The sequence below is a fragment of the Scyliorhinus torazame genome, chromosome 16 (assembly GCF_047496885.1).
Source record: "Scyliorhinus torazame isolate Kashiwa2021f chromosome 16, sScyTor2.1, whole genome shotgun sequence".
NCBI classification, from domain to species: domain Eukaryota; kingdom Metazoa; phylum Chordata; class Chondrichthyes; order Carcharhiniformes; family Scyliorhinidae; genus Scyliorhinus; species Scyliorhinus torazame.
In genome coordinates, this window is record NC_092722.1 from 30,446,406 (window position 1) to 30,473,493 (window position 27,088).

General features: G+C 46.3%; 1 protein-coding gene across 4 annotated transcripts; it reads left to right on the forward strand.

Moving 5' to 3' along the window:
• The first annotated feature begins 5,739 nt into the window (after window positions 1–5,739).
• Window positions 5,740–26,429, forward strand: errfi1a (ERBB receptor feedback inhibitor 1a). 4 transcript variants are annotated; one of them, XM_072478143.1, is made up of 3 exons: window positions 5,740–5,961; window positions 22,536–22,618; window positions 23,338–26,429. In XM_072478143.1, exons 2-3 carry the CDS (start codon window positions 22,558–22,560, stop codon window positions 24,504–24,506), a joined length of 1,230 nt encoding a protein of 409 aa, XP_072334244.1. In that variant the 5' UTR covers window positions 5,740–5,961; window positions 22,536–22,557; the 3' UTR covers window positions 24,507–26,429. The 4 variants fall into 4 exon arrangements, with proteins under 4 accessions (XP_072334244.1, XP_072334243.1, XP_072334245.1 ...); XM_072478142.1 differs by having other exon boundaries at window positions 5,741–5,965; XM_072478144.1 differs by having other exon boundaries at window positions 5,741–5,965; window positions 23,341–26,429.
• Window positions 26,430–27,088: the final 659 nt, after the last annotated feature.

Below are 27,088 nucleotides of genomic sequence, written 5' to 3' on the forward strand. Positions count from 1 at the left end.
TGCTATGATGTCTGGTTCATCAACCGATGATGTGTGGTTCATCAACCGATGAGGAGAGCGGCCACGAGTCCAACCGATATACTTTCGTGATCACCTCATTTGTGAAATATTCATTAGGCCCGAACTTAAACTCCAGAGTGATGCTCCACAGCTTCCCATGCTCTGTCCATTTAACACTCACATCTCGCAGATTCTCTAATACGGGTTCATCATGATCTCGTATCATGCCATTGACCCTATACTCATTCTTCAAGACTGTCAACCAGAATTGCGGAATGCTCACCGGCAGTTCCGTCCCTTTGTCTAATTTGTCGTCCTCCACCTGGGCTTCTTCAGAATTCTTATAAATAGTGCATGCTCTATTATCCTGTAGAGATGTGCAGTATTCATCTAGCCATCCTTCCTCTGGGATACATATTCGCTGAACCAAATTCAGGGACTCATACGCATCTGCTCCTAGGATGGACTCACAATTTGTGTTCACAATGGAGAACGTGACAACATGTCTTTTATTGTGCACCTAGGCTTCTAGGTCACATTCCCCCACAGTTTCAAACACATTTCCACTGTAGTCAAGTAGTGTCCGTGGACGATTTCCAAGTGTCGGCATCTGCCGCGAAGCGTGCAGATCATGCACGCTGAGGAGGTTTGCCTTCGCTCCCATGTCAGGTTTACACTTCACCCTCGATTTATTCAACTGCACTGTTATGGTCCATCTGTTATCGATGGTATCAGTCGGCCATAACCGTCATTGCAGTTGGTCACTAAAATGTCCATCTCGCCCAGTGTTGGACTCACCGTGTCTGTGGTCGATATCGAATCCATGAAGAACAAGTCACCAAGGGTCATCTCATCAGCTGCATTTATCGACCTCGACCGGTTGAGTGATCGACTGTGGACCTCAGGAACATGGACGGAGCACTGTTTCCTCAAATGTCCAGCACAGCCGTCCCTGATGCATACTTTTTCAAAGGCTGGACATTTCCGTGGGCCATGTTGAGTGCCATACTTCTGGCACAAAATGGCAGAGGGGGCTTGTTGCCCAAAATGGCCACCCGTATCAAGACCACGTTTCTTTTGTTGTCTCGTATCGGTCCACTCAAGATGGCCGCCCACATTGCGACCATGTTTCTTAATGACGTGCGTCACAACATTAATGGCGCTGGTATCTTCCTCCGAGTTGGCCCCAAGATTGATTGAGCGAGGTGCGCTGCTTTACTGTGCAGGCACCTTGTCCACAAGACACATTTCACTGTGACAGTCTGATTAAAGCCCTTCTTTCTGGGGACGCGTAATCCATCTTTCATGGGGAACAATATTGTTAAAAGTTTTAGAATGCGTCATCATAGCTTCTGTTCTGCTCTTCAGTGTCACAGGCAGAGGTATTATATAGCTCTGCTGCCTTTGGACCTACCTTTAACAGCAACGTGAGAAGCCTGGGCTGGATTCTCCGCAGCCCCGCACCAAAATTGCGTTCACCACGGGGGCGGAGAATCCACTTCCACGCCGAAATCGGGCCCGGCGCCAGTCCGGCAATTCTCCAGGACCTGAGAATCAGCATGATCGCGGAGTACACCACGCGGCTGGGGGCCCATTGACAGAGGCCAGCCCAGCGATCCTCCGCTCTCAACCGGCCGAGTTCCCGACGGCTTGGATCTAACCACCTATTGACTGAGGCAGCTGCGGACTCAGTCCTCGGCCGGCCTGGAGGGGGTGCCTTATAGGCGGCCGGGGAGTGCTAGTGTGCGGTTAGATGCTTGGGCGCACGGCCTATCGGGGGGTGGGCCTAATTTTTGAGTCTGGCTCCGCAGTCCGAATCCGCCATGGAGCTGGAGGCTGCCGCCGTGCGCATAAGCGGACTCCAAACCGGAAGTGCGGGGGCCCATATCCGCAGCTAAAGCTGCGATACTTACTCCGGGTCCCTGCTAGCCCCCTGGAGGGTATTGAATCAGTTAATCTTTTTTCCAGGAATCTCTAAAGTCAAACTCCAGCGTTTTTATACCGGCGTGGGGACATTATCCCACTTTGGGAGAATCCAGCCCCGTCTTTAGGCTATGCCTGCAGTCTAGGGTAAAAAGGTGGAGTTGGAATTGCTGCTTAAAAAAGTGCCATTTTTGTTCTACGTTACCCGTGAACCGGAGGCGGTGGGGACCCCTGACCTCTTGAATCTGTAGATCTCACATCTTCTAGTGCGTTGGGACGCCTCAGGCTGCAGTTTCCCAGTCTTCCAGCCGAATACGTAACGTTATCACTGCCGTCGCTGTCTTTAAATCTGCTGCACTCATGGTACCATGTTGTGACTGGTCCTTTGTACTTTATGACGGAATCCACCAAACACTTTGACTTGTCCAAACCAGAATCTTTTATTGAGTCTCGTGTGGTAAGATAGCAATCGGATACAGAGCACGTTATCATGGAGTCTGCTAACTACTCCTCTGGAACTTGCACCTAGTGCGACCATTCACATTTATGTCTTATTACCCTCTCAATCTTCTTCTGAAGGTGGCCGGATGTCTCCCCTTATAGCAGTCACAGGTCACATGACCTTGGTCTAGAGACCGCATGGGGTGTCTGTACCGCCACCTGCTGGTTGGAGGTCACACAGCATCCATGATATCATCCATAGGCATATCACCACAAAGGCTAGATGGGAGGAGTTAGGCCCATATTAGGTGACGAGGTGCTGAGTGAGGCCCTGCGCAGGGTGAACGCCACGTCCTTGTGTGCAAGGCTTGGTTTAATCCAACTCAAAATAGTTTATAGGGCGCACCTGACTAAGTCCAGAATGAGTTGCTTCTTTGCAGGAGTGAAAGACAACTGCGAGTGCTGCTCAAGAGGTCTAGCTAACCATGTGCACATATTCTGGTCTTGCCCCAAGCTTGTAGGTTTCTGGGTCTCCTTCTATAGCACCATGTCGGCGATTCTGAAAATTGAGCAATAGCCTTGTCCCTTAGCAGCCACATTTGGAGTGTCAGACTCACCAGATCTGCAGACAGACGCATGAGCCGATGTCCTGGCATTCGTCTCACTGATTGTCCGGACGCGACTACTGCTGGGGTGGAGGTCTGCTTCTCCACAATGTGGCTGGGAGATCTGATGGAGTTCTTAAATCTTGAGAAAGTGAGGGGAGCAATTGAGGGGTTTTACCAAAGATGGCAGCCATGAATTTTTTATTTCAAGGAATTGGTCACTGTTATTTGCTAAGGAGGGAGGGGAGAAAAGGGATGGGGGAACGGTTAGGTTGTGAGGGGTTAGACTATGTTTTGGGGGACTTATGTTTGTATTGGTGTTTTATTCTGTTTAGTTGTTTTGTATTATTCTGTATTATATAAAATGAAAAATTTTGAATAAAAAAATATTTTTTTAAATGAATGTTGGCCTTGCCAGCAAAGCCCACACCCCAGAAAGGAATGAAAAAAACCCTAATTTATTGTTTCTCCTTACAGGTATGACAAAGAAGCTTGATGACGTAAGGCAGTATATGTGGTGTACTTGGCTTTCAATAAAGTCTTTGATACAATTTCTCTTGAAAGGCTGATTCTGAAAATAAATTAAAAACTCCATTCAATTTCGGCGGCACCAGAAAATCCTCGCCGTGAACGAGAGCGAAAGATTTTGGCCAATACCCCAGTTGAGACCAAACCAGTGTTTTTTTTTAAATTTAGAGTACCCAATTTTTTTTTCCAATTAAGGGAAATTTATCAATTATTTATGCAATTTATCAATTAAGGGGCAATTTCATGTGGCCAATCCATCTAACCTGCACATCTTAAGGTTGTGGGGGTGAAACCCATGCAGACACGGGGAGAGTGTGCAAACTCCACATGGACAGCAACGCAGGGCTGGGATTTGAAGCTGGGTCCTCAGTGCTGTAGTCCCAGTGCTAACCACTGCGCCACGTGCCGCACCCCCAAACCAGTGTTTTATAAAGGTTCACCATAATCTTCTTGCTTTCATTTTCTACACCTCTATTTGTAAAGTCCAGAATTCCATATGTCTTAGCACTTTTCCGACCTGCCCTACCACCCTCAACAATTTGTGCACATATACCCCTCTGCTCTTATGAGTTCATAAGATATAAGAGCAGAATTAGGTCATTTGGCCCATCGAGTCTGCTCCGCCATTCGATCATGGCTAATCTCATTCTGGCCTTAACTCCACTGTCCTGCCTGTTCTCCATAACCCTTCAACCCATTATCAATTAAAAATCTTTCTAACTCCTCCTTAAATTTACTCACTGTCCCTGCATCCACCGAACCTTGGGTAGCAAATTCTACAGATTCACAACCTTTTGGAAGAAGTATTTTCTCCTCAACTCCGTTTTAAATTTGCTGCCTCTTACCCTAAGACCTCTCATTCTAGATGCCTCACAAGAGGATGCATCCACTCCACGTCTACTTTATCCATACCGTTTATCATCTTGTCTACTTCAATCTGATCTCCTTTCATTCTTCTAAACTCGAGAGAGTATAGGTCTAAACTGTTCAATCTCTCTTCATACAACAAACCCCTCATCTCTAGAATCAACCTAGTGAACATCCTCTGAACTGCCTCCAATGCCACTAAATCTTTCCTCAAATAAGGGGACCAAACTGTGTACAATACTCCAGGTGTGGTCTCACCAATGCCTTGTATAGTTACTCTTGCACTACCTTAAAAATTGTATCCTTTATTTTACATTGCCTCGCCTTGTTCTTCCTCCCAAAAGGCATCAAATTGCATTAAATTTCATGTCATGCGTCCATTCATTCCACCAGCCTGTGTCTTCTTGAAGGCCACAGCAGAGTAAATGACCAAGATCAGAAATGTCTGTATATACATGAATACATGTAAGTTCAGACTTTCCTAGTCAATTCTAAAGCTAGTTTTAAAAATGTCCTCAATTTTCAAGTTAAAGTAACATTTTATGGCGAATCAAAACTCTAGACCAATAGCAACAGCTGGCCACGGGACTGCAAAATAATTTACTGTATTCACAGCAGTGAATGGTAAGTGAATTAATAATATTATTTATTATTGTCACAAGTAGGCTTACATTAACACTGCAATGAAGTTATTGCGAAAATCCCCTAGTCACCACATTCCGGCACCTGTTCGGGTACACAGGAGAATTCAGAATGTCCAATTCACCTAACAGCATGTCTTTCGGTACTTATGGGAGGAAACCGGAGCACCCGGAGGAAACCCGGGGAGCAGACAAGGGGAGAACGTGCAGACTCCGCACAGACAGTGACCCAAACGGGAATCGAACCTGGGACCCTGCCACTGTGAATCAACAGGCTCCCTACAGATGCTGCCAGACCTGCTGAGATTTTCCAGCATTTTCTCTTTGGTTTCAGATTCCAGCATCCACAGTAATTTGCTTTTATCCAGTTCTAATCACTGTGCTACCGTGAATTATATAGAAATCGAAGAACAAGCTGAAAATGTGACAATCCAGACAGACTCTAGTTTAACCTTGTTTTTGTGTTCTGGATTGGGTTCTGTAAGGTTTAAACTGCTGTGATGGATATTGGTGGGTCCCACCAGATACTAAAAAAAATTAAATCACTCGTCTCCTCCCTCCGATGCTCTCAGATAGAGAACTTTAAAATAAGTTTCTATATATATATAACAGATGAAGGACGAATTGTTGCCGATTTAAATTTGAGGTGTTGATCTCCGGCTGTTCGTGCATGCTCCCCTTTAAGGCAGAGGTAAGTAAGCGTGCTGACTGAAGGTTGTGGGCGGGGAAATGTCCCGATCCCACTTCATGGTGACATCAGGATTTAGAGCCCGCCTTATTAACAAACTGCGGGGCACATTGCAACACAGAAACATTTAATTAGAATCAGGATCCAGAGCAAGTAGGGGCGATAGAACATAGTCTACAGATATGTTGTTGTATTCATCGCTGCATAGTCGGGGTAGTTAGCTGGAAAATTTGCGCCGGATTTCCTGTCTCGTGAAACTGACCAGGAGGTAGGTAAGTTTCAGATCCTATTCAGTGCTCGCTGTTTGTTGCCTGGCTCCCTTCTCTGATCTTCTAGTATATGTTTTTCGGGGGGAGAGGGGGGGGGGGGGGGTGGTTTCAAAGATCAGGTTTTTTTTTTATCATTCTGCCCCCTCTATCAGCGCTTCCTACTTCTGCTCAAATATGCAGCTAATTCCTTTGTTATAACTACAGTATTCTTCAAGAAACTCGATATCGTGTTTATTGTGATGCTGGATGAACAGAACCCCCTATAAATTATTAGCCTCGAGCCACTCCGATCAGTTTAATGTATAACCTAAACAGCAGCAAGAGTTTTACACCATTTCAAAACTTTTGTAAACACTTAACGGAGAAACTGCTTTTTGCAATAATGCTGCAAGCGGATTTTTTAAATAATAAAAGCCGATTCAATATTAATTTGGGGGGTTTATATATTAGGATTCTACTTTTTATTTGGCTCTGCTCGATCATCGATATTGACGTTGTTTGCAGCTTAGTGGAGTCTGAAATCAGTTCCTGAGTCGGTGTGCAAAGTGACTAGATTTTGCTGTGGTTATATTAACCTGTTACCAGGAGTTGGTAGACATTCGCCTGCAGATTGAACGCTGGGGGTTGTCCACCTTATCCTGTACATCTCCTGATTTAAATCGAGTTCCTCCGCTGATAGCTTTAAATCAGTTCTATAGCAAAACACTCAGCCCAGGCGTCTGCTGATAGTTTTAAATAGTAGTTAATTTGGGAACTATTAAATCAGTTCACTAATTCTAAATGTTTTGGACGGTGCTTTTCAAATTTATGGGATGTCTTCCAGTGGTATGATTTCTGCAGGCTTCAGTGACTAAAGGACAGGGCTGAAGCTCTGGAGTAAGTTAAAAATCATCTCTTCCCTTCTAGTTTCTCCTGAGACGCAAACCAGTTTTACCGTTCAATCAACTGTAAGTCAAGTGTCCGTCTCTGCTCTCAAGTTGTTCAGTGACCGACGATTTAAACCGGCTATTCTCCTCTGCCTGTTTCCTGCAGCTGCCCAGATTTTAACGGTCTGTTTACTGGAGCCAAACGATACAGTTTAACTAGTCTGAGCTGTGCAGTTACTGGACCTGTTCCAAAATACCCCAGTAAATTCCATTTTAAGCTGATGATCAATTTCTAGCCATCTGAAGCAGGGACTAATTGTGAACACACGTGGCCCTAGTAAATTTAAAAACTGATGACAAACCATCTGCCCTGAGAAAAGACTCCAACACTAACTGGATGAAAATAATTAGATAGCAGCTCAACGCATGCGTTCTAACACTGGCACAAAGCTCAATCGTCCTACAAACTGTCCCAGTTTCATCACGCATTCACTGCTGCTGGATGCAATCCTACTGTTGCCTCTTTCATCAGTCTTCCAACTGAGTAATTGTCCTTAATATGGAACGGTAGATAGTAAATATCAAGATGTCTGACTGTTGGGCTGACGGAAGCATGACATCCGAGTTTGATACTGTCCTCACCTGATATCTGCAAGTATATCTAGCAGAGGTGACCGGATAGTGATTAAGAGTCGGGACGCTGATTTCGACTCCTCCCCCCTTAGTGCAATGTGGTGGTTATGTTACTGAATTAATAATCCAGAGTATAAGAGTTCAAATCCATAGCCCCCCCCCCCCCCCCCAAAAAACCTGCCAGCCATGGCAGTTTGAAATATTGATTTCTTTAAATGTAAACGTTGTTCTTAAAATGGAAATTAATACAATAAATAATAGCATGTTGCTGTATTAAAGAACTTTGTTTAATTTGGGAGCAGGGGCTGACTATCATATAGCATTTTACAGCCTATCATTCCCGTCAGCTCGTTCAGTTGTCCAATTGGTCCAAATTCTCCCATCTTTCCCGATAGCTCTGCCTTTTTAAAAAATTGCCCGTAGATATCCAATTTTCGTTTGAGTTATTAAATCTGCTTCTACGGACCTTTCAAGGTTCGGCTGATTGTCAGACCCTCCTTTCAAAGAGGAACTTTCACTCTGGATATATTCAGCTGCCATGAACTTCTGTGATCTGGGTTTTGTTTTTCCTGATGGTATCAATAAACTGCAACACCCACATTGGAAATGTAAGACGTTATTGATGTTATTACTCACACTCTGTCATTGCTTCATCAAGACAAGTCATAAAAAGCACTGCTCAGCCAACGTAATGGAGATTAGAACGATGTAGTCACACTAGGAAAGGAAATCGCAAGCTTCCCGCCACTCCCAGGTGTGACAGACCTGCTCTCGGCAGTCACTGCACTTTTTTCACAATGGTTGGTCATTTTTTGAGTCTGAAATAATGAAGTCAAGCCCCTGGTGTAAATGCAGAGGGTGACAGGGGCCAACCACTTTCAAAGCCTTTATTGATTTTGGCTCCAATACTTAAAAGTGAAGGAAGGGGTTTAACATTTCCAAGTTTTTAAAAGCTACATTTAGTGTCGTTTAAATGATTTTATTGCCAATATAACATAAATTAAGCATAGGGAAAACACCCAAATTGGGAAAAAAATGAGTAACAGTTCCAGTTTTTGCTGCAGTTTCCAGTCAGTTAGGCTACGTCGATCTTGATGAATTAAGTGGGACAGGGCAATCTGGGGCACGATCTTCCGGCCTCGTTACACTCGCGCTCAAGCGTAATGAGGCCGATGAATAGCGCGAGTGGCCAGAAACGAGATCCGTGCCAGGCGCCAAACAGTTTGCGATGCAACTGGCCCGGTACCATAGGCGAAATTGGGAGTGCGCCATAGCGTGGCGAGAAACCAATTTTTACCACTTAAGCCTCAATTCCATACAATCAACGAGAGCGACCCCATAATCCAACGGCCTCCCATCAGTCATCGGCCTCCCCAGCAAGTGCTCGCGCTGGCGCCGATTAGTACTCCTTTTGAAAAACGTGAACCTCGCAAAAGGGCTTCCGTGGGGAGCCGAGGAGGTGAGTAGCAATCTTTGCCCACAGGCAAAGAGCCCGGGTGTGCTGGGCTTACCACCCCAGTGCTCGGTGGGTGGGGGACCCTCCGCAGAGGTGGGCCGCCATGGGAGGGTAGTGGGGGAGGTGCTTGGGTAGGCAATCGCTTGCGGCATCACCATGCCAACCCCTGGATCCCAACCCCATTCCGGGGGCAACCCATGGCCCTACCCATCTTCCCCACCGATCACCCATAACCCACACCGACTGCTGAGGACTCTGGCTGTGTGGCTGAAGGCTGTCACTAATAGGGAATTGGCAATCGTTGGTAAGTGAGCACTTGACACATGCCAAGTGGGTTCCCGTGGGTGGGCCATGTAGCATGTGGGAGTCATTGCCTAGCATTTCAATCGCACCTTGCTGAATGGGCACTGTGCCTGAACACTGCGAGAGGCAACACCACATGCAGCAGCCAAGATCGGAACACTCAGCGGATGGGACACAGCTCCGGGTCATGTCCACGGACAGAGGCTGGATGAGCGCCACGGGGAAAGAAAGTGACAGAGGCATCATAATGATTGTCCAAAAAGTTGTTTAATGTGCTGTACAATACCTCATTCCACAACCCCCGCTCCCCCGGTGCCCTCAGTAATCCTCAACATGCCTGGCCCTACTAGCTCTACCACTATGTCTTGATGTTTCCCCAGGATGCCCGTCTGAGGTGGAGGCAGCAAGCTGCTTACCTCATCCCATGGTCCTTGATGCCCCTGGCGGGCGTCCTCTGGGAGCTCTGGGGCCGAAGGGCCCTGGTTTTGTCCCGTGTTCTGCCCTCGGGACGCGGCCTCATCAGAGGGATGGAACACGGGGGAGCTGGTGGCCATCATCGCCACTCCATGGGATGGGTCCGGGTTGGCACCCAGCACCCCCTCCTCCTGATTGGTGCCCTGGGGTTCACCTGGCGACGCAAGGGCAGCTGGTTTGAGCACCGGCTGCCTCTGCATCGTCTGGCTCTGCCAGCCCTGGCGGCTGTCCATGGTCCGTACCATGGTGTCGAAGCCCTCAGCGATGCTTCTCAGTGACTCGGACATGCTCTGCAATGCCTCAGCAATGCCTACCTGCAACTGGGACAAGCTCTGCAGCGCCTCAGCCATGCACATATGAGAGCGGGACATGTCCCACAGAACCTCATCAAGAGAAGTCTGATACTGGGTGACATCCTCCAGCGAGTCAGACATTCTGTCGAGACCATCAGCCATGGCCGTCACTGACTCGCAACGCTTTGGACACCTTCACTCATGGTGCCAACATCGTGCCCAAGCTCTCCACTGCGGTCACCACCCTAGCAGTGTTGGCCTCGGTGCCACTCATTGCTGGTGCTATCTCCTGCACCCATAGCCTCTGGGACTCCTCCAAGCGGCTATGGATCTGCTGGAGTTACGCTGACATCGCCCTCTGAATATCCCGGCCGCTCCCTATAGTCTCCATCAGCTCCGGGTAACACACTTCCAAAGGCTCAGCATCAGGTTGGGACCCAACAGGGTCCTGGGATCCAGCAGACCTCTGACAGCTGTCTCAGGTGGAGGCTGGGGATTCCTGCCTCCACCTGATTCACATCAGCAGCAGTGTGGTGCTCACCATTGTTCCCCAGGAGCCTGACCACTAGCATGTCCCACTGAGATGTGTGTATCTGCGCTGGTGAAGGGTGGGGATGACAGCTGTGCCGCGACTTAAATGGTGGCATCCTCTGAGCTCTCCACCCGGAATGGGCTGGCGCCGTCGGCTGGAGGACCTGCAGGAGAATGGACATGTGGTCAGTGGGAGGGATGGGTCAGTCAGTAAGGCAATCACTACTCACGTTTGACAGGTCCTCCGGATGGATCCCGGTGGTTCCTCACCTCTGCGGCGTCTGCCAGCCTCCGTGTTGGTGACAGCCTGGCCTCAGCCACACCGGTCACCTCCAGGGCACGCTCCTTGAAGGAGGTGAGGATTCTTACGTCTGGCACCCCCCGGCAGTCTAGGACCGCTCCCGCCAATTGTTTGAGAGCTTTTCCTGAGGAGACACAGAGAGAGCATAGTTAGCCACACATGTGGTTCAGTGGTGGGAGAGGGGGTGTGAAGGTGGGGTTGGGGGGGGGCAAAGGGAGGGCTGGGGGTCACTTTGAGAGTTGGGGAGTGGATGCTCCCTTGGGGGGGTCTACTCACTCGTGCTGCCTCGTGTAGGTTATTAACCTTCTTCCTGTACTGCTGGCCAGTCCTGTTAGTCATACTGTTTGAACCAACGGCTGCCATCAGAACAACCCAGGCAGCACTGGCTGCCTTGTGGCTCACCCTCCGGGACCCCCGGGTGAACAGGTCATCCCTCCTGGTCTCCACCCTGTCCAGGAGCCTACCCAGGTCAGCGTCCCCGAATCTACCCGTCCAGGAGCCTACCCAGGTCAGTGTCCCCAAAACTTTGGGGCCGGTCTCCTTGGCGCCATTATTGCGAGCTAGCTGGGGTTGGCCGAGCAAGTGCAGTTTAAGTGCTCCTCGACTTGTTAGCGGCGGGGCTGGCGAGCGCCTTATTTGCAGCGAGAAGCCAGTGAGGCCCCCTTAATTGGTTGGGCCGAGCACCGTGAAACTCGCAGCAATTCCCGCTCACTGCAACACTTGGAAATTTTTCTGGCGAAACGCACCCCTGGACCACGAATATATCGTTCAGCATCTGTCAATCCTTACGATTTTGGACTGTGTATATGAAGAGGTGATACAGCATTTGGGCAGTTTGAATATGTGCACTAGCATCTTTCAGTTCAGGATTCCTCTTGTGGTTTATTTTCTGTCCTTGTGGGATTATTGTTTTTCATCACCCATTGTCTCCTTTTGGCCCAGACTCTTTCTGATTCCTGTCTGGCATGTCACCCAAGCTATACTTCATATGTGGGCCTTTTGGCAAGCTATTTTATCATGGTGGGCATGATTGTGTCCAGCAGACGTTACCCAGAATCAGGGCCAGGCACTTCAATATATTTTCTCTTCCTTAATTGGCAATATTCGTTGTTCCCCAAACACCATCCACCTCCACCTGTAGACAGCGTCGGATATTTTAAAGTGTAATTCTGAAGCAACAGACATTTCGCACAAAGTCAAGTTGCAAGAAATGTGCAATTATCATGTCCTTATTTGGGTTGCAGATTCCAGGAGGTAGCCTTGTGACCTTTATTTACAATCCCTAGTGTGGTGCGCCAACTAACAGTGTCTGTGCCTTCTCTAAGATTCCAGGGTAACTCTGAATGGGTAATAAATGCTGGCCTTGCCGACGATTCCCACATCCCAAGAATGTTTTTAAAATATTATTTTAAACTATGCCTGAATTAACAGTTTATTCAATATACAACCCTTAAAGTTTTTTTAAATTTGACCCATTTCCAACTTTACAATAGAAAGCAAATCAAATTGTGCCCTAGTATTGCATAGAATGGGCAATGTGCCATAATTAAACTGTGACAGGGGCAGAGTCAATTGAAGTATGTGCAAATGTTCCCCAATGTGAAGGGATTCTGATCATTGTTGTATGATTCCAAACCACTGATCACTTCTGATCAATTAAACATTGGCATAGTTATGTGCGTTTGAAAATTTCACCTCTTTCGCCTCGGGGTCCAGAATGTTTTGAGATTCAATGGTGTCACACCACCCACTCTGCTATATTCCTCATGAGGTTCAATGGGTAAACACACATCACCTGTATTATAGAGATCAGCAGGCCTCGGTGTCTGGTTCTATCACCAATCTGAGATCAGTTGGCCTCCATCTCAATCTTGGCAACACTGGGAACACTCAATGAACCCTAGGCTAGAAAGAGGCAGAAAATGTGCAAGGGTACCAGATGAGGACAGGACCAGGTCTAGCTCTGCTGCCACATACGTTTGAATTGACACTCTGGTCAATATTGTCATTCCACTGGACAGGAAGTTGACGGTAGCTTAAATTGTTGCAATGTGCTCCCTATCCCATTTACACCTCCCTTCATCTTCCTGGGTACTTCCTTTATGGGTGGCCCAGATCTTCATTTGTTTCATGCAGGTACCTTATTCCAAGATGTTGGAGAGGGTTCAGGGTATCAGTGGGCAACGGATATAATACAAACATCTTGAAGGGGACCAATGCAGGCTGTTTTAGAGTAAAGCAAGATTCTGATGTGTATTTATTAATATTAAAATGAGGAATGTTAATGCACCCTGAGGTTTCATATGATTATCCACACATACCCCTGGCCCCAGAGAAAATCTCCAGTTTAGGCTTAATAGTACAGGCAGCAGAATTTCTATCCACCTTTCCTCAGTGAGAGTCAGCACCTTTCAGTAGAAGCAGGGACATGAATCCCAGTTAGGAGCAGTGACAAAAACTGTTAAACTTTTGTTTCTGGTTGTACTGAGCATGGTAGAGACACAAGGGGGTTGGTGAATGGCAAATTAAGGTCCAGATGCATTTATTGATGGAAACTGGCATTGGATGAATAGTGCTGTGGTTATACCATCCTTGGCAGTGGCAGGTACTGAACTGTATTATATAAAAGCTAATTATATAAAATCCTGTTTCTGGTAGTGAGCCTTACCCACTAGGCAAGAGTGGTGTAAAAAACAGGATATAAGCTGTTGTAGATTGGGGGGGAAAATCTGTGTGTCAATTTATTTTAGCGGATGGATAGCAGGAGCATGCTATAATTGTAAAATATGTACAACTATCCTCTGTGGTACACCAGGTGCGTCACACTACAGTAAAGAATTCCAGCTCTTGCCTACACTGCTTCTCTTTCTGCATTGCTGTTCCTTTGGCAGGCAAAATAAGATCCAGTTCAATACTATAGTGCCAATAACAACCATCCCTTTCATCCAGGGTCTTTTGTTCTCTTTTGAATAAAGATGTGGCTATAGACAGAGCCCTGGGCAAAAAATATAAACACGACAGATTTTGTTTAAAATCTGCAAAATATGATTGCTCACGATTAATCGTATGATAACCTTCCACCAAGGGGTTGGAGAGATTTGCTGATGCAGCAGGTATGCCAGCTCTGTGAGATGGAGTGACCTTCATAGGCTTGATTAGCTATTTTTCTATCTGTATTTCCTGACGGTTCTGCCACTCGCTCTCTTTTTACTGGAAATACGAAATGTTGGCAGGAGTAGGCCATTTGGCCTCTCAAGCCTGTTCCGACGAAATGTTGGCACGAGTAGGCCATTTGGCCTCTCAAGCCTGTTCTGCCATTCAATTGGATCATGGCTGATCTGATTGTGACCTCACTCATATTCCACCTACCTCTGATAACCTTTGACTCCCTTGTTAGTCAACAATCGATCTACCTCTGCCTTCAAAATATTAATTGACCCTCCCTCCACTGCTCTCTGGAGAAGAGAATTTCAAAGATTCACACCCCTCTGAGAAAAAGGGCGAGATTCTCCGATATTGAGGCCAAGTGTTCACGTCATCGTGAACGCCGTCGCGTTTCACGACGGCGCGAACAGGGCACAACCTATTCTGGCCCACGGCGCTGGAGTGGTGCATGCGCAGTTGGGGCAGCTCAATCCTGCGCATGCGCAGTTGGGCCGCGCCATCCTGTGCATGCACGGGGAATTTCTTACGCGCGCTGGCATGGGGTCGGTGTTCAGGGGCCGGCCGCGCAAGGAAGTAGGCCCCGGGGGGGGGGGGGAGGAGAGGCTGGCCCGCCGATTGGTGGGCCCCGATTGCGGGCCAGACCCCATCAGAGGCTCCCCCCGATGAAGGAGCCCCTCACCCACAGGCCACCCCCCCCCCAGCGTTCCCGCAGAGTTCCCGCCGGGAGTGACCAGGGGTGAACGGCGCCGGCGGGACTGTCATTTTTTTCGCCGGCCGCTCGGCCCATCCAGGCCGGAGAATCGGCGCTCACCATTTGCGGTGATTCTCCGACCGGCCCGGCGCGATCCTCACGCCGCTGGTTTCGGGGGAGTGGGCGAATCGCGTGCCAGTATCAGCGCGGCGCCCCTGCGATTCTCCCCCCAGCGTTTGGGGGGGGGGGGAATACCGCCCTTAATATTTCTTTTCATCTGCATTTTGAATGGGAGACCCACTATTTTTAAACCGTGGCCCCTAGTTCTGGTTTCTCCCACAAGCAGAAACATTCTTTCAGCACCCTGTCAAGTCCCTTCAGGATCTTCTATGTTCAATAAGATCACAATCTTCTAAACTCCAAAGGATACAGGCCCAGCCTGTCCAATCTTTCCTGGTAAGATAACACAGTCCACTGCCCCCCGCGCCCCCCCCCCCCCCCCCCCCCCCCCACACACACACACACAAAATCCCAGGTGATTAGTTGAGTGAACCTTCACTGATCTACTTGTAATATATTTATATCCTTTTTTAAATAATACCAAAACTGTATTTGTTACTCCAGATGTGGTCTCACCAATGAACAACTGTAGCAAACATCCCTCCTTTTATATTATATTTCCCTTGCAATACACAACTCGCTTAACCTATCTATGTTCCTTTGCAGACTCCATCCTCTTCACATATTTCACTTATATTTGTGTCATCATAAAATTTAGGAACATTCAGCGAATTCTCCGTCGGCAGGATCCTCTAGTCCGCCAGCACCGCACCCATGTCTGCGGGTTTCTCGACGGCATGGGGCCACAATGGGGAACTCCATTGGCCAGCTGCAGGTCACACCTAACAAATTAGATAGGAATTTTTGACAAAATGACTGTGTGTGGATGAAAGAAGTGCAGTTGATGTAGTTTAAATGGATTTTAGTAAAGCCTTTGGCAAGGTCCCACATGAGACACTGATTGAGATGGTTGAAGCACATGGAATTGAAGGAAACCTGGTGAGATGGATCTGAAACTGGCTTAATAGGACACCTAATAGTAATAGGACACAAAGGATGGTGGTGGAAGATTGTTTGAGTCATCGGAAGCTGGTGTCCAGCGGCGCACCACAGGGCTCAGTGCTGGGTCCCTTATTGTTGTTTTTTATACATATAAATAATATAGATGAGAATGTGGGAGGGATGATAAGTAAGTTTGCAGATTACACCAAGATTGGTAGGGTGGTGAACAGTGAAGAAGAGGGTCATAGGTTACAGGAAGATATAGATGGGCAGAGCAGGGGCAGGTGGTATTTAACCTTATGTTCAGAAACAAGGGACTTCATAACCGGGAACAAAGAAATGGCTGAGGAACTAAATTTGTACTTTGCTTCTGTCTTCACAAAGGAAGACATGAATAATGTAGTGATAGTTCTGGGAAACACACGTTTTAGTGAGGAGCTGAAGGAAATTTAGTATTAGTAAAGAAATGGTTTTGGGGAAATTAATGGGATTGAAGGTGGACAAATCCCCAGGGCCTGATAATCTTCATCCCAGAGTACCCTAGAAGTGCCCTAGAAATAGTAGATCCATTGGTGGTCATTTTCCAAAATTCTTTGGACTCTAAAATTGTTCCTACAGATTGGAGGGTAGCAAATGTAACCCTGCTATTCAAAAAGGGAGGTAGAGAGAAAACGGAACCATAGATCAGGGACCCTAACATTGGGAATAGGGAAGTTGCTGGAGTCCATTAAGAATTTAATTTGGAAAGCAGTGGTATAATCAGACAAAGTCAGCATGGATTTACGAAAGGAAAATCATGCTCGACAAATCTAGTAGAATTCTTTGAAGATTTAACCAGTAGAGTTGACCAGGGAGAACCGTGGATATGGCTTATTTAGACTTTCAGAAGGCTTTTGACAAGGTCTCACATAACAGATTAATATGTAACGTTAAAGCGCATGGGATTACGGGTAGTGACTTGAGATGGATAGAAAGCTGGTTAGCAGACAAGAAGCAAAATGTTTGAATAGATTGGTCTTTTTCTGATTGGCAGACAGTGACTAGTGGGGTACCGCAGGGATCTGTGCTAGGACCCCAACTGTTCACATTATATATTAATGATTTGGACGAGGGAACTAAATGCATTATATCCATATTTGCAGTGAATACATAGTTGTGGGAGGGTGAGCTGTGAGGAGGATGTAGATGCTTCAGTGGGATATGGACAGGCTGAGTGAGTGGGCACATGCAGATACAGTATAATGTGGATAAATGTGAGGTTATCCGCTTCGGTAGCAAAAATAGGAAGGCAGATTAATATTTGAATGGATGTAAATTGAGAGAGGTGGATACTCAGTGAGACCTTGGTGTCCTTGTACATCAGTCCCTGAAAGTAAGCGTGCAGGTATAGCAGACATTACAGAAGGCAAATGGTATGTTGGCCTTCATAGCAAAAGGATTTAGGTATAGGAATAGAGCTGTTTTACTGCAATTGTTTAGGGCATTGGTGAGGCCACTCCTGGTGCAATTTTGGTGTCCTTATCTGAGGAAGGATGTTCTTGCTATGGAGGGAGTGTAGTGAAGGTTTACCAGGCTGATTTCTGGAATGGAGAGACTGTCATATGTGGAGAGACTAAGTCGGTTAAGATTGGGGTTTAGAAGAAAGGGGATCTCATAGAAACCTACACAATTCTAACAGGATTAGACAGGGTAGATTCAGAAAGTATGACCTCAATGATGAGGGAGGCCAGAACTAGGGATTGTTTGAGGATCAGGGGTAAACTGTTGAGGACTGAGGTGAGGAGAAATTTCACACCCAGAGTGGTGAATCTGTGGAATTCGCTACCACAGAAAGTAGTTGAGGCCAAAACATTGTGTAATTTCAAGAAAGAATTAGATAGTTCTTGGGGCTAAAGGGATTAAAAGACATGGGGGGGAAGGCAGGATCAGGGTATTGAATTTGATTATCAGCCATGATCATAATGATTGGCAGAATAGGCTCAAAGGGCCAAATGGCTTCCTCCTGCTTCAATTTCCATGTTTCCATCATCTGATAAGTGCGAGGTGATGCATTTTGAAAGAAGAAACAGGACAAGAGAGTATGTAATGAATGGCCGGACACTAGGAAACTCAAGAGGAACAGATGAATCTTGGGGTACTTGTTCACAGATCGCTGAAGACAGCAGAGCAGGTGAATAGGGTAGTTAAGAAGGCATACGGGACACTTACCTTTTTCAGTCATTGCATAGAGCAAGGAGGTTATGTTGAAGCTGTACAGAACATTTGTTAGGCCACAGCTGGAGTTCTGGTCACCTTACTATAGGAAGGGGTACAGAGGAGATTCACCAGGATGTTGCCTGGGATGGAGCATCTGAGCAATAAGGAGAGACTGAATAGACTTGGGACTGTTTTCTTTAGAGCAGAGCAGGCTGAGGGAGAATATGATTGAGGTGTATAGGATTATGAGGGTTTTGGACAGGGTAAATAGGAAGCAGCTGTTTCCCTTAGTTGAGGGGTTAATCACAAGAGGGTATAGTTTGAGGCTGAGGGACAGGAGATTTTGAGGGTAATTGAGGAAAGAAAATTCACAGATGGTGGTCAGAATCTAGAACGTACTGCCTGGGAAAGTAGTACAGGCTGTAAACCGTACAAACTTTAAAAAGCACTTGGATGGGCACTTGAAACACCATCACATTCAAGGATATGGGACAAGTGCTGGTAAATGGGATTAGCACGAGATTAGGGGTAGTTGTCAGTGCAGACTCGATGGGCTGAAGGGCCTTTTCTGCACTGTACAACTCTTATGACAGAAAGGAAATCGGGTTACATCTCCAACGGGACAGGCTGTTGCAGTGTCACAGTAATGTGCCACTTCCTCTGACATCCCTGCCCTCTCTGCCAAAAGGCCACTCACTCTTTTCTTGAACATAGAATATTTTAAATTTGTGTCCTTACATTACAATGGGAGCCTGTTCTTTTAAAAATCTGTGAGGTTCCTTTAAAGCCTCTCCAGCAGTATAAATCAGGTTTCAGGCAAATAACTTAATTTTGGAATTTTCTTTATGTAAAATAATTGGCAATCTGTTTTAACCATTGATGTCAGGGTTGATTCAGTTAAAGAGGGTCTGCAAGGCATCACGGTAGCAGTGGTTAGCATTGTTGCTTCACAGCACCAGGGTCCCAGATTCGATTTCCGGCTTGGGGTCACTGTCTGTGCAAACTCTGCACATTCTACCTGCGTCTGCGTAGGTTTCCTCCGGGTGCTCCGGTTTCTTCCCACAGGTCCCGAAGGACTTGCTGTAGGGTAATTTGGGCATTCTGAATTCTCCCTCCGTGTACCCGAACAGGCGCTGGAATGTGGCGACTAGAGGCTTTTCACGGTAACTTCATTGCAGTGTTAATGTAAGCCTACTTCTGACAATAAAGATTATTATTATTATTTAGATTGCAACTGGTTTCACCATGAAAGTGGCTAGACAAGAACGGTGACACCTCTTGCCTCCTAATTCTCAATCTTTTTATCTATTATATCAATATCATTATGGCCAATACTCCTTGCCACTTTCGTGTCTTGTTCCTCTCGTGATCCTAATTCAACTTCCTAACATTCTTCATTCTGCTTGTGTTGAAATCAAGCCTCACTGCGTTATCTCCCACTCTAATCCACTCCAGGATCTCAACTTGTGGAACTTGTCCCCTATTGATGATGGGGATGTTTACATACCTGCTGGTACATCAAAGGAGTGGATGCTGAATGAACCATCCTTTAAATGGTTTACTGTTCCTGTTTTCTGACCTAAACTCACTTTAACTGCATTTTCCAATTTTTTTCAATAAGAAATTATTAACATTATATCTATTTATATCCTCCTGAAATTTCTCTGCTCTTAACTGTCCAACATCACACTTGGTCAGAAAAAACATAGCGCACCTGACACAACACCCTTCCCATCAAAGACACTCAATGAATCGCACACCTGGTGACAGAGTTGGAAGAAAGCTGCCACACCACAAAAACAGTAAAGTGTGAGTGAAATCCAATCCAAAACCTATCCAATCTAAATGTTGAGTTCATGGTATGTCAAAACTAATTTCTGAAAACAGAAGGCAGATCAGTCAGTAACTAGAAAGAGAAAGGATGGGCTAATGTTTTCAATGCTTCCCTTTTAATAAGCGATTTTCATTTTCATTTCATTTCATCAAATGTAGTGTCTTAAAGTGGAGCTTCACTAACTGATGTGCCTTAAATAATTCAAGAATCTCCTCTTTGTCAAGAAACTCAAAAGCTTGTTAACTTGAGAGCACAAAGACTTTAAAGGATTGGTGCATTCCAGAGGCGGCGCAGTGGTTAGCACTGTTGCCTACGGACCCGCGTTCGATCCCGGCCCTGGGTCACTGTCTGTGTGAAGTTTGCAGTCTCCCTGTGTCTGCATGGGTTTCACCCCCAGAAGCCAAAGATGTGCAGGTTAAGTGGATTGGCCGCACTAAATTGCCCCTGAATTGGAAAAAAATAATTGGGTACTCTAAACTTTTGTAACAAAGGATTGGTGCACTCCAAAAATTATCACCATGTCGAGCGCTGGACTGGCAGCACAGGAGATCTGCAATCCACTGAGTAACTGCTTCATGCACGGCAGTCACGTGTCATCAACACCAAAAGTTGCTGGAATCAATCAAGCACTTTGGGAAGTGAGTACCTTAACACATCACTGCTTGGAATTGGGATGCGGCATATTCAGGTTTATTTGAGGCCGACAGATATCAAGTTGACGGAGGCCATGTAGTAACGTAGCATGGTTTCCAAACAACTTGCTAAAAGTAATGCATGAGATGTCTTGAAATACTTACAACCAGTGAATATCAAGGTTAAGACACTGATATGGTTGTTTGGATCTGTGCTAGGACGTCCCTCCTATCTTTGGTGGGGTGTTTAGGAGGCTGCTCTGAGGGTCTTTGAGATTACAGTTACAAGGCAAAGTGATTAAATTCACATATAAGAGCAAACTAAGGGAGCAGGATTCTCTGTAACCCGACGCTGAAATCAAGAACGGCGATCAGGTGGAGAATGACTCCCGACGCCACAATCGGCGTCATTTGGCCGCGCGCAGTCGCAACCCCGTTGGAGCGTCATCAGCTGGCCCACCTCCGATGTGCCGAGTTCCCGATGGCGTGGGCACATGTGGTCCCAGCAGTCCGGAGCCTGGTGTGCCGGCTGCAGACAGTGTCCAGAGCCGCCACACTCGTCCTAAATCAGTGCATGTGAGCCCAGGACCCAGCAATTCTCCAGCCGTTTTCAGCGAGTGTTTCACGCAGCGCCGCTGTTGGCCTCTCATCGGTACCGGAGAGATTGGAACGCCATTTTTAGATAAGAGACCTCGGACCCCCTAAAGGGTGCCCGGATGGCACCAGCAGTGCCAGGGTACCGCCCTGCCCAAAGGGCATGCATCTGGGTCCTTCCAATCCCCTGGGAACCCCCACGAGTGTCGTTCCGTCTGGTCCCCGTTTGTAAAGACCAGTGTTGAACCACGCTCACCCGAGGTCTGTGAGGCAGAGGGGATAGATCCCAATGCCTCGGCTACCTCCCCCTCCTTTCTTGGGCAAGGACCCCTTCGGGATCTGACCCTTGGCAGTGCTACCCTGGTACCCGTGCACTGGAACCCTGGCACCAGTTTGGCAGTGCCACTCAGGCACTTTGGCAGGGGAAGGGCCAGTGGGCCACCCTGCACTGTCCCTGACCACCCCGAGGTCTCAGATGGCCTGGGAGACCTCCCAGGTGCCTTTCTGCCTGGTCTATGTTTGTGTGGACCAGTACTGAACAGTGCCCGGCTGTGGCCTCCCAGTAGATACCTGGTAAGTAGGCCTTAAGTAGGTTTACGGCCTATTTATGCGAGCGTGGATTGGTTCCGCCCATTGTCGGTGGGTTCCTGATCCCAACGCCTCATGGGACTGAGGTAGATCCTGCGAGGCATTACTGCTGCCTACGGAAGGCTTCACCCGGCATCTCCCAGCTACTTCGCGCACCCATTGGGCAGCAACGTGGACATAGATCGTGCACAGATTTTTTGGTTGAATCGCACCTGAGTATGGTGCTGGGAAATATTGCCCCATTATTTGTGTTTGTATCCAAAGGAACCATGCTGGCACAATAAATAATGGACCCTGGACAGGACATATTTAAATATTAGGTTCAGTTCCAATTACAGGTGCAAGGAGTGAGTTTTTGCAGTGTGGAGCAGAATATCAGAATCTATCCCTGGAATCATAGGAGATCGGTTCTGAATGTAATCTCTTGGGCCTTCAAAAGAGCTATTTAACAGAAGAGAATTAAATCTGAATCTTACCATTGGGTACTCCACAGTACAAAGTCAGGAAGTACTGTTTTACTTGGAATAATTGATGACAGGATTGAGGCTACCAGTTGGAGACAGGACACTGGGCTCTTCTGAGAACAGTAAGAAGTCTTACAACACCAGGTTAAAGTCCAAGAGGTTTGTTTCGAATCACTAGCTGTCGGAGCACTGCTCCTTCCTCAGGTGAACGAGCAGTGCTCCGAAAGCAAGTGAATCGAAACAAACCTGTTGAACTTTAACCTGGTGTTGTAAGACTTCTTACTGTGCTCCCCCAGTCCAACGCTGGCATCTCCACATCATGGCTCGTTTGGGAAGTAATTGGATTCATAATGGGGAGAGAGGGTGGGAATTTCTGTCCTGGACATAATTAAACAAAGGGGCGGAAAGGCCTTTTGTTATCTGAAATATTCTCGTGATTGGATATTCACTTAGATATTGTGATGAACATAGTCTTTTTCTGTAATTTCAGCATCTACTATACGGACCACACCATGACCTGCACTTTGAACGCTGCTCCCCATCAACAGCCCTACATCATAACTTCAGCCAACCGTACGTATCCTATCTCAATGGGGTAGACTCATGAAAGTCTGAGAAATAGAATTGTTTTATTTTGTATCAGTAAAAGTGACCATGAAGCTGCCAGATTGTCTTGCAAACCCAACTAGTTCACCAATAACATTGAGGGAAGAATACATGGTCTGGTCTATGTGACTGCAGTACCACACCGAAATGGTTGATTCAACTGCCTTTTGAAGTGGCTAGCATGCCACTCTACTGTATCAAAACCTGCTACCAATGATTCAAGAAGACTCGCCACCAACTTCTCAGAACAACTAGCATTGGACAATAAATAACACCCTTGCTGGTGCAGGACTGCAAGACTGAATTTAAATGTTAAAATCTTTGTACTTAAATAACTGCTTTTGTTCCCTGGTGCCTCAATGTGCAAACCCCTACCTGCAATAAAGTTCTGCCAAACAGACTGGCAAAGTCTTTGGCTCTGTGCTAAGTTAGCTTATCTCCATTCAGCTCCACATTGACATTTATGCATCAGACAAGGGATCCTGCTAATTATCGTTGTCGAGTGATTCATTGAACCTCAAATGAATGCTGTGATGGCACTCTTGGACAGACTCACTCTTGAATAATGGTTGCTTGAGTGGAGCTGTGTAGCCCAGACCCCAGAAAAAGCCTGAGCCTTTGGAAAGCAGGGAAAAGATTGGTGTTACAAGTGTTTACATTTTTAAAATTATTTTTTCCTTCTCCAGCAGGGCAAGAAATGGAGCCACTTGGGCTGAACAGCCACTGTTGTTTTGGGAGTTGCCTCAGATCATCCTTCCACAAGCTGCAGCCACCACCTCTGAAAATGGCCAACAGCGAGGAGCCATTTATACAGTTGGAGAAAGATCAGCTTCTCTCCCCCTTTAAGAGACTCTCTGTGAACAATACTGTACTATCATCACCTCAAACAGCAGTGAAAGGGGCAAGTCCACCAACTAATTCTGCGTGTGCTGGTGACCGAAGCTCTAAGCCGCTCCCTCCACTGCCGGTCACTGGTGATGTGTCTTTTGATGATGTCGACAGTGAAGTTGAATCCATTACGAGCTCTGAAACAGACACCCTTCTGCAGGACCGCAGGCCGCTGAGCTTCAAGTACAGTACTCCAAACAGAAGGAGCTTCCGTGGGTGTGGGCAAACCAATTATGCCTACTCAGAAGGTGCTAATAGGACTGGGTTGCCAGTGAGTTGTCATATGGTAAAAGATACTAACCTGGAAAGCATAGAGGTCACTGAGAAACGTGTTCAGCCTCACAGAAAATTACGGCGCTCACATTCAGGTCCGGCTGGATCTTACAACAAACCTGTTGTGTTGAAGAATGCACCCTGCTTATCACACTCATCCCCAAACTCCAGCAAGGTGAAGCCTGAGGTCCCTCCTCGAGTCCCCATACCCCCACGGCCAGTGAAACCTGACTACCGGAGATGGTCTGCAGAGGTGATGTCAGGCATGTACTGTGACGAGGACAGGCCACCAAAGGTTCCTCCACGGGAACCTTTGTCTAGAAATAACTCGCGCACTCCAAGTCCCAAAAGCCTCCCAGCGTACCTCAATGGAGTGATGCCACCTACGCGAAGTTTTGCACCTGATCCTAAATATGTCAGCAACAAAGTTCTGCAGCGGCAGAGCAGTGATGGGGCAGGCACAAAGGTGCCATGTATTTTACCAATTATGGAAGATGGGAGGAAGGTGAGCTCTACGCACTACTACCTGCTCCCTGAGAGGCCTCCATACCTGGACAGGTTTCAGAAATATTTTGTGGAGGCCCAGAGCACATGGGAGCCAAGTGATTGCACAGCAGAGAGCTTCAAGGCATTTTCATTGGCCAAGCCAGAGACAGTAAAACGAAAACCTGTTGCCTATGTAGAGTCTCCTTAGATTTTCATGTCCCTCAGAAGGGTAACACAAATATAGCAACAGCAGGATAATCAAAGCCATTGGTTTGCAGTTTCCATAGAAAAATAGATGGAATCACAGAATATGATCTCCAAACCAGCGAAAATCCAATTTAATAAAAGTGGAATTCAACTTAGTTGTCACTGTAAATCCGAGGCCCTTGCACCAGTAAATGTCCAGGTTGCCTGTACAGTAATTTTACAATAGACATTTTCACCAGAACATCTCCTGATTGGTGTTGTTTTTATTGCACTTTATTTTTTGGAACTTTACAATGGACAGCAAACCAGATACAACACATTGAGCACCATGCCTTATGATACCTCGGAGAAAGCAACAGATCCATCTTGGGCATGGAGGCCCTTTCCAGGCAGCGAAACTCATGTGAATCGAGCAAAACACAATCAAACTAGATTTTTATGACCAAAACATTTGTGATTTATTATCTAACTGTCCAGAGACTCTTAAGGAAGAACTGCAGAAATTGTTAATGGGCAGTCTACAGATGATCATGCTTAATATCAATCCAGCTCAGGGATACTCAATGAAGGTCACCTCTCACTTAACTATTTTAAGTGAAAAGTATTATGCTAAAGTGAAGGGATTTGATTAAAAGTTTTTAAGCACAGAAACTGCCACAAGTTCATGTCTCTGCCTCTTTATCCCCCTCCCCAACAATTTACAGCATGTGTGTTGGGGAGGTGGAGCAGCCAATGGTCAGAGAGAATGGAGTCAGTGATCCATTTTATTAGATAGTTAACAATCTTTACACTGTTGTTTCTGTCTCTGCGCCTGAGGGCATTCTCCCTTCCTGTTTTGAGTGGAACTGATACAGCCGTGAATGTGGCATGGGTGGATGGGCTCATCATATTAGATATCTGTGCACAATCTGCCATTCACTGTTCATCAGCACTGGTAGCTTGTCTACACCTTTTTTAAAGGTACACCCAAAACATGATCTACATTTTAAAATATAAACCTGCAAAAGACTACACATGGTTACCAGTTATTTAACAGGAGATACTGCAGTGGGGACCTTTTGGGCGGGAGATTGTTGGCTTTTGTTCCGCCGACTGCCCTTCGATGCAATACCATGTGATTATGAAGAATTGACCAGCAGGGCATCATAATTCCACTTGATTCTTCTGCCCTCTGTATACCTACATAATGATCAGGTGCAGGACTCTTGGCTCCCAACCAGCAGCAGTGACGTAGCCAACAATTACTTCCCATAAGTTCCTGCTTTCACTATTGGGTGCTATTTGGGGATGGATATAGTTTATGCACATGGCTCATGTGCTGCCCTTTAAGCCTGTACATGATCCAAGGGTTGGCTCCTCCTAAGTCGGCACTTCGGGTAGGCTAAGAATAGGGTGGAAGGGAGAGAGACAAGGAAAAAACATTGAGAAAGAGGTGATGCTGGACCTTCTCATCCCAACATAAAGCTCCCTACCAGTTGGTACTGAGATACAAGGCAGCCTCAGCCACAGGCTAACTCAGAAATCAAATAGGCCCCTCATAGACGTGGGGAATTGCGTTAAATGGGAAACAAGGAGACCTGTGCGTAAACAGTAGGCTAATAAAGTAGAACAAAACAGGGTGGGCAATGAATGGCAACATGGTGAAATACTTAGTACTAACCTGCAGACTAGTTGACATGATAGATTACGAGGAACCTACATGAAGAATCAGTGCAGTTGCTTGTGTTTGAGAATAGTTTTATGTATTAGTGGCTCAATGAACTGCATGTAACATAAATGAAGGCCTATAATTTCGCTCTTGTATCATTGGCTGTAACATATCGTATTTCTATAATATTTGTTAAAAAACCGCAGAACAATGTTTGTTCTTGTGGTCTGTGCAGTATTATTGGGATATCATTAATTACATTATTTTTAAAAATCATTTCCAATGTCTACTTTTATTAAATTGTTTTGTGTTGTTTAATGATCTGTGCTGCCTATAAATGGCTCAACTCTCCCAACAAATGTTGGCAGCATTTTTGGTGATAGCCTTAATAACCTAAATCCAATGCACAATAAACAATTCAACTACCCACTGCTCAACCACCCAAGTTCACCCACAGTGATGCAGAATATTTGCCCTGCATGTGTTGTAGAATTTCCGTTCCCTTGTAATCTAATTGGTGAGAGCAAGCACTGTAACATAGTATTGATATGCAATAGTGTACGATCCTTAACAGGGACAAGCTGAGCGGTGTCCAAGAGCAGTGCATCTTTCTCTTTTACTTAGTGTCTATATATGTACAGGAATTGAGACTGAAGCACATACACGAATCACAGGGTTCTGAACAAGAATGAATGATTTCCTTTACCCAGTATGTACTGGGAAGGAGATATCTTGTATTGCTGTAGGAATCTAATTTGACAGGGTTAGGCTGACTACAGTACTGTGGAGCATGTGTAATAAAACCCAGGAATGTTTACTACACCTGTGAAATTGAAGATATCTTCAAAATATAATACATTTTTCCCAACTAAATGGCTAAGGGCCTTAAACCAGTCCCGTTTCACATCTGAACTCCATATCGCTATTGCCCTCGA